The sequence below is a fragment of the Meriones unguiculatus genome (genome assembly GCF_030254825.1).
Source record: "Meriones unguiculatus strain TT.TT164.6M chromosome 13 unlocalized genomic scaffold, Bangor_MerUng_6.1 Chr13_unordered_Scaffold_34, whole genome shotgun sequence".
Taxonomy (NCBI): Eukaryota; Metazoa; Chordata; class Mammalia; order Rodentia; family Muridae; genus Meriones; species Meriones unguiculatus.
The window spans coordinates 5569484-5578120 of record NW_026843646.1 but is presented as its reverse complement, the minus strand read 5'-3'; the positions used below and the strand labels follow the sequence as shown (position 1 = coordinate 5578120).

Sequence of the window (8637 nt, the reverse complement as noted above, 5' to 3'; positions counted from 1 at the left end):
ACAAACTAAAGTTTTGTTAGTTTAGTTGTTAATGTGATTAACTAACGTGAAACTGGTGAAAATCTTATGTGAAAACACCACTAATGGTTAAAAAGAAAGAACTATTCTTAGCTTTGGGAGTTAAGGGTAAAAGTCACAGTAATAGATCATAATTCATCAATGGCCAAACCATCTTTCACGAGAAAACTGAACTTCCTTTTGCAGCTGAAACAGAGTGTATGGGTATTACTACATGATTGGAAATGTAAAGATAGAAACAGATAAGGGAAGAGTGACTGGGTTTCTCTCTGACAATCCAACTGTTCCATAAGTCATATGAAAAATGAGTTCTGGCTTGCTGCTTCACAAGAGAGAATATGTGAATGTTGTACAGATTTCACAAAGGCTAGGAAGAAGTGAGTCACAGTTCAGTCACCACAAAGGGAGGTTGAACATTTAGCATTGGGAAGTGTGCTACTTTCAAATCTCCATTCTACACTTCCATATTAAAAATGTCTGAGTTCCTCATAAATACATAGAATTTCCATAGGATATGTGCATTGAAGTTATTTAATCTAAAATATTTTAAATTAATGTACAATATTATGACTAGCTTTTTCTGTGTTTCCTTCAGACACCTCAATCTGTATGTACACAGCGATGTGGTCCAGGATTCTGGAAAGTTCCACAAGAAGGAAGACCCGTCTGCTGTTTTTCTTGTTCATTTTGTCCAGAGCAGCACATTTCCAACCAGACATGTATAAAAACAATATATTTCCTCAAACTGCTTGGGAATGTAGAATCGGAAAGCTAAGAAATGACCATGGTATCATAATGTAGTGCTCTTCCCTATCTCTCTTTCACTCATCCCTGAATCCATTAGTGACTGCTGATCCCACACAATGTGTGAATGTTTGAGTGGTAGTTAGTTCTCTTGCTATTGTGTCAAAATCAACACTTAAAAATCCTTCCTTTGGGTGCATGGCCATCTCAGCTCTTGCAGTGATACATGCTATAGGCTCCACATTGAATGTGAGATATCCAGTTGTCCAAGATCGAATTATATTTCTGTAATAAACAAATATAATGATTGGTGCCTGAAAGTAACTCCAGAAAAAAAAAATAGATATGTAATTGTTTCCTCAATACACAAGAAATGGAACTGCATTTAAAACACTTATAGTTGACATTTCAAGTATCAATAATAGCAGAAAAATCCAATCTTTGTAAATGAAAGTATGGCTGCCTGTTTAAGGTTGTGGTCAATCATGTGATAACACATACATGATAACACAAGGAATGAGCAAGTAGTATTTATGAATACAAAGACACACACATAAAAACACAAACACAACATTTAATGAGAAAGAGTCCATGGATTTGAGAGACAATAAATATAAGGTGGTTCCAGGAGAAGTTCTAGAAAGAAGAACAAGAAGAAATATAGTGAGGCAAATTTGTTATTTTTAAAATGAAAATTTTTATAAAAAAATTAAAAGTCAGAAGGAATAAGCATTATTATAATGATGAGAATCTGTTATTATTTATTATAATAAAAAAGCCAACCCTTACGCAAGTTTATAAGAAACAGAACTTTTTATCTTTTATTAAAAACAATAAAATGTTGAAAGATTAAAAATTAAAAATTTATGTTCTACAATCTAATTCTACCATAGGAAAAATTTCTTGCAGTGTGCTATATGACTACTAGTACTAGGTTGAAGAGATAAGGAGAGAGTGGGCATCCTTGACTTGTCCCTGATTTCAGTGGGATTGGTTCAAGTTTCTGTCCATTTAGTTTGATGTTGGCTGTAGCCTTGCTGAATACTGTCTCAGCTCTGTTTAGATATGTGTCTTGTATTCCTGATATCTCCAAGACTTTAAACATGAACGGGTGTTGAATTTTGTCAAATACATTTTAGACATCTAAGGAGATGATCATGTTTTGTTTTTTTTTTTTTTTTCAGTGTGCTTGTATGATGCATTTTATAGGTGGATTTCTATAGATTGAACCATCAGTATATGCCTGGAATGAAGCCTACTTAGTGGTAGTAGATAATACCTTTAATGCGTTCTTGGATTCTGTTTGCGAGTATTTTATTGAGTATTTTTGCATCAATATTCATAAAGAAAATTGGTTTGAAGTTCTCTTTCTTTGTTGGCTCTTTCTGCAGTTTAGGTATCAAAGTAACTGTGGTCTCAGAGAATGGGGTTGGTAATGTTCCTTCTGTTTCTATTTTGTCGAATGGTTTGAAGAATACTGGATTTAGTTAGCACTTCTTTGAAGGTCTTGTAGAATTCTTCGCTGAAACCATCTGGCTCAGGGCTTTTTAGGAAGAGTACTTTTGATGATTACTTCTATTTACTTAGGGGACATAGTAAATTGTCCATTCTATATAAAGTTTTTGAAAAGTATAGGCTTTTGAAGTACCACTCAAAGATTCTTTTTTATTTCCTTGGTGTCTGTCCTTATATGCCCTCTTTCATTTTCTACTTTGTTCATTTTAATAGTGTCTTTCTGCTTTTTGTTACTTTGGTTCAGGGTTTATCTATTCTGCTGATTTTCTCTAAAACAAAAAATAGTCCTTGGTTTTGTTCGCTCTTTGAATCATTTTGGTTTTAGTATATTGATTTCAGCACTGAGGTTGATTATTTCCTGCCATCTACTCCTCTTGAGTGTATCTATATTTTTTTCTAGGTCTTTCAGGTGTGTCATTATATTGTTTGTATAAGATGTCTCAAATTTCCTTCTGAAGGCACTGGGTGCTATCAGCTTTCTTGTAAGCATTGCTTTGTGTCCCATAAGTTTGGACATGTTGTACCTTCATTTTCATTAATCCTAGGAAATCTTTTATTAATTTATTTTTTCAATGACACTTCTCATTGAGTAGGGCATTATTCGGGTTCCATGTGTGTATACGTGTTTTGCTATTTCTGTCATTGTTGACATCCAGGTTTAGAATATGGTGGTGAAAATGGATACAAGGAATTATTTTAGTATTCTTGTATCCATGGAGACTTGCTTTGTGCCCAACTATATGGTCAATTTTGGAGAAGTTTACGTGGGGTGCTAAGAAGGATATATACTCTTTTGTGTTGGGGTGAAAAGTTCTGTAGATATCTATTAGGTCCATTTGATTCTGGACCTGGGAGATGACCAGTGGGGACCTGGATCAGATCAGTTCCAATACTAGATGTCCCATCCAGAACCAGAAGCACCTAAGTTGATGCTTTGGCTCTAGCCTCCTGTCCACTCACTAGTCTCAGAGTCTCTGAACCTCTGGCTCTCAGATACAGTGCACATGGGTATCTCACCACCGAGGATTCTCCATTTTTTGATCTTTCATCCTTCCTTCCCTTTTTTGGTCGGAGGCTTTTGTGACCTTTTGAATTTCCTCATGGGTCTGGATGTATTTATGTAGTTGAATTATTTCTGAATTCCTGTTTGAATTATTGTTGCTTGGGGAAATCTAAAGCTTATCCATCTCATGTAAATTTTTAAGCTTACTGGAATATAGTACTTTCTAAATGTTTCCTTAGAATATTCTGAATTTTTTTGGTTTCTGTAGTAATGTTTTTTTCTGTCGTTTCTGATTCTTTTGATTGTTAATTTGATTCTGTTAATTGTTTATTTCTTTCTTTGATTTACTTGATTCAAGAGTCTGTTAATATTGTTTATATTTAGAAAGATTCAGATCTTCCTTTGGTTAATTCCATGTATTGTTTTCTTGGATTCTATTTCATTGAATTCTATTACAATATTATTATTTCTTTTTAAATATATTATTAATTTGTTCATGTACTATTGAAGCATTTGCTCACACCTCTCCTCACAGTCCCTCCCTCACACCTCACCTCCCAATGCATGTGCCCCTCTCCACTTTCTTTTCAGAAATAAAGGAAGCCTCCCTTGGACATCAAACAGCCTTGGCATTTGTCATTCTCCCTTTCTGATTTAATATTTTATAGATTTATGGTACTATTACATGACATGTAGGTCATTTTTTAGTCTTAAAAATATTACTGAAAGAACAAGAGTAAAAATTAGAACAATTACCAGGATTATTCTGGAATTAACAATGAAATATTATGATTCCTGTCCTAAGTCAAAGGATGTCAAAGACTATAGAAATTTATTTGCAACTTCCACAGCTGAGATAGGTACTGGTTGATCTGAGCAGATATCTGCCATTTGTTGATTCAAGTGTTGTATAATTTACTGCCAAATCAGAATTCCTCCATAGTCCATGAAGGTCAGATCTAACTTACTCCCATATTACATTAGAAAATTATATAGAAGTGGGGTAAAAAATATCCACTGAAACTCTGAGTAAGAAGAAAAATGAGAAGAACCCATAATGGTGGAATCAAGGAAATATATTTTTATACATGGATGTGATCAAAATACTTTGTGTACATACTTAGAAACTCACAGTTTATAAAAAAGCATTTGAAGGATTGCTTGACAATATTACTTCATCTGAATATGAGTAATATATAGATTTCACTGCCCTGGAGAAATTGATAAATTCTTCAGCAGAAAGCTTATTGTTAATTAAAAAAGATAAACAGTAGAAATGAGAATTATAAAGAGTTCCTTCCTTGGCAGTATCAGGAAGGAGAATATGCAAGGCTACACACATCAATGGAAAGCACTCTCATGACTTAACCGTGCAATGACTAAATAAGTGTGAAAGCTGAAATGTGGATTCACTTCCTCCCAACAGATCAGCAGGAATGCATCCCTTGCCCAAGTCAAGAGTACCCAAACCCTGAGAGAAACTATTGCCTACCCAAGACAGTGACTTTCTTGTCCTTTGAAGATCCTTTGGGCATGGCTCTGGCCTGCACAGCTCTGTGCTTATCTGTCAGCACAACTGCAGTTTTGGGGATCTTTCTTAAACACCGAGAATCAGCCATTGTTAAGGCCAATAACCGGACTCTCAGCTACATCCTGCTCATCTCCATCCTTCTCTGTTTCCTCTGCTCTTTTTTCTTCATTGGCCGTCCAACCGCAACCTCCTGTATACTGCAACAAATAACATTTGCACTTGTGTTTACCTTTGCTATTTCCACCATTTTGGCAAAAACTATAACTGTAATTCTGGCCTTTAGAGTCATGAAACCAGGGAGAACAATGAGAAGATTCTTTTTCTCAGGTGTCTATAATGCTGTCATTCCCATCTGTGTCCTGATCCAACTTATTCTCTGTGGAGTCTGGCTGGGAACCTCACCTCCCTATATTGACACTGATGCACACTCTGAAAATGCTCAAGTCATCATTTTATGCAACAAGGGCTCAGTAACTGTTTTCTACTGTTTGCTTGCCTACTTAGGGTCCCTGGCCCTAGGCAGTTTCACTGTGGCTTTGCTGGTGAGGAACCTGCCTGACACATTCAATGAGGCCAAGTTCTTGACATTCAGCATGCTGGTGTTCTGCAGTGTCTGGGTCACCTTCATCCCTGTCTACCAGAGCACCAAGGGCAAAGCCATGGTGGCTGTGGAAGTCTTCTCCATTTTGGCCTCCAGTGCAGGACTTCTGGGATGCATCTTTTTCCCTAAGTGCTACATTATTCTCTTAAGACCTGATAAGAACTCTTTGAGATGTATTAAAAACAAAAAATAGCAAATAAAAATTGATCCTTTTGATGTATTAGTTTTCTAATAAACCCCATTAGTATACTAAAATTAAATTATTTACATATTTTAAGTAACCTCTGAAATGTATATTTAAACAAAAATAAGAGCTCCTCACTTTGTCTCACAATCACAGACATTCTATTTCAGAATAGAAGCTGCTGCTGAAATAATTTTAGTAAGATATTCACGTTACTTATTAATTTGTGGACAATATTCAAAATTTAATTACATGATAGTAATGAGATAAATAGTACATGAACAAATACTTGTTTTCTTTGTTATTTTAGGGAGTGTTTAGCCTTGTTATATACAGGGCTTTGGGTGATATCTGAGATTCTTCTATAGACCAAGCATGAAAATCAATTTCTGGAAAGGCATTGGTGGTGTGTCTTTTAAACAGCTGAGCGATTCCAGAAATCATAGTAGAGAATTTTCTAAACAGAAATTATAAATTTGCTGCCTGACTCTGCTCTCTTTTCCTTGACATACTTAAAAATGACTCGACAACCCACTCTACAAATACTTGCTCAGTCACCTTCATTGCTATTCTGTTCACAATATGTAGGAAATGGAAAGTCATAAACATGTTTAACATGATAAATATCATACATATAAATAGATGTAAGTAAAAAAAAAACATAATTTAGGTAACCCATATCCATAAGACAAATATCTTTCATTCTCTACTTTGGGGCATCTAGCTCCAAATGTTGGTTTGTGGGTATTCATCATGGAATAACTGTAGAAACAAGAAGGCATGGTGGGTAACTAATACAATGGCATGAACAATTGATCTGATTGGGATAAACCAGAGGAGGTACTCTAATTATGAAGGAGGATAAATATAAAAGAAGGAAGTGAATGAAATAACAGTAAATTTTTGAAGAGTTTTAAGCAATCATACTGTGAATTATCTACATAAAATCCTTATAATACATGTAAGTCCATTCTTAAATATAAACATATTGCAATCTAGATATTTTTAATAATGCACACAGATAAGTATAGTTCACCACTGACCAAATTTTATGCTACTTCTATCTAACCTGAAAACTACAGTTCATTTCCAGCCTGAAAATATGTTTTTTGTTCGGTCTGAAATACCTGAAAATAACATGATACAGGAGGAACTAGGAAAATGAAGAGGTGCCATGCTAACTCCTGAAAGTTTAATTTCCACCAAGTGTCAGATTCTTGGAGCATAACTTTATCGTTATTCTCAAGTGCCTGCTTTTTCAACAATACATAAGACATTGAAGACATGGCATGCATGCTTGCAGGTGCTCGTGTTCCCCTTAGCATTCACCACAGTCCACCAAAAGAGGAAAGTACATACCAACCCAGCCATACACCCTTCAGTCTCCAATGATAACCTGCATACAAGATTTGCTGGTGTGCTTGTGTCGCAAATTTCATGGAAGTGACCAGTTAATATCTGGTTGGGTTTCAGGTGGCTCACTCCATGAAAAGGAACCTTGATCCAACATGGCTTGGGTGGCAGGGAACCTAAGTCTACACAGGCCAGGGACATCAGAGAAATGTAAATGCTATGGTTGTGCTAAAGGAGCACAGCCGTACTCACAAATCGGTGCCTTGCTTGATTATCATAGAAAACTTCCTGCAGCAGATGGGAACAAATACAGAGACCCAAAACCAATTGATTCACAGTGAGAGGCCTTAGACCATTCCACCCTAAATGAGATGTCTCCAGCAATTCCCTCTCAAGGGCTCAAGGAACTCTGTGTGCAGAGTGTAAGCACCAGAGGGGATGAAGGACACGAGGGTAACAAGGTCTTTTAAACACAGCAGGACCAACACACATATGAATGCACCCTGACCCACAAGCTAGCTTTCTATCACATTCCCCTGTTGTGGCTACCTTGCCATGCCACAGGGGAAGAGGATGCACTGAGTCCTGATGCGACTTGATATGGTGGCGTGGGTGGGTGAACACAGGGGAGGGTTGATCCCCTTCTCTGAGAGCCAGATAGGGGAAACAGGGAGTGTAGAACCAGGAGGAGAGGAGGGAGGGGTCTATGACAGGGATGTACAATGAATCAGTAAAAATTAAAATAATAATAATAATAATAATAAATGATGGGGCTGGAGAGACATCACATAGCTTAAGAGTGCAGGCTTCTCTTCCAAAGGTCCTGAGTTTGATTTCCAGCACCCATGTGGTGGCTCACAAACATCTATAGTGAGATCTGGTGCCCTTTTCTGGTATGCAGGCAGAATACTCTACAAATAATAAATTTTCAAAAAAAAATACACCATGGATCATCAATAAAGTTCCCCTCCCTCCAAAAAGAACACTCACTACCTCTTTAAATTATACTAATAATAAATTTTAAAGTTAGTTTTCTCCAAGGGGCCACAAACCAGACTAACCAATTAGCCCCCTGAGCAGCAATAGATGGCAACAGAAAAATTCAAGGGCATATTTGTGGGTTGTCAAGGCTACATGGCAGAGTGACACATTTTAATATTTTATTAAATGTGGGAGACATGTTATGCATATAAAGTTTGGAAATGTAAAAATGTGATAATTCCCCCCCATGCAAACAGATAAATGTACCATCTGCTTCATTGTTCTCACTTTAGCAGCCCAAGCCTGGAACCCCAGCATTCAGAAGGCTGAGACAGGAGGATCACAAGATCGAGGCTGGCTTAAAAGCTGCTGTTTACTCATCCATCCAGTTTGATCAGCTAAGGCAGCATACAGCTTCCTAGTGGTCATAGGTAAGAAATAGTTATCATCCTGAAAACACAATGATAAATTTATTTCACCACATGGTGACGTGAGCTCTTGAGATGAACTCAGCAGTATTTGTTCAAACTTATGTGTGACCACAGTAAAGAATCATTAAGACATTTCTTAATGTCTTACACATTCATTTATGTTTTAGAAAATTTATGGAACATGAGCTAAAACAAAGTGGGACCAGGGTTGGGCTCAGATGACAAGAACATTGGTTGTTCTTCCAAAGGTCCTGAGTTCAATTCCCAGCAACCACA

At 36.6% G+C, this 8637-nt stretch overlaps 1 protein-coding gene across 1 annotated transcript; it reads left to right on the top strand.

Moving 5' to 3' along the window:
* Window positions 1-5071: 5071 nt before the first annotated feature.
* Window positions 5072-5593, top strand: LOC132650838 (vomeronasal type-2 receptor 116-like; the record flags this gene model as incomplete). The annotated part of the gene is made up of 1 exon (XM_060376145.1): window positions 5072-5593. A coding segment is annotated over one exon (522 nt), but the record flags the coding sequence as incomplete, so codon positions are not given.
* Window positions 5594-8637: the final 3044 nt, after the last annotated feature.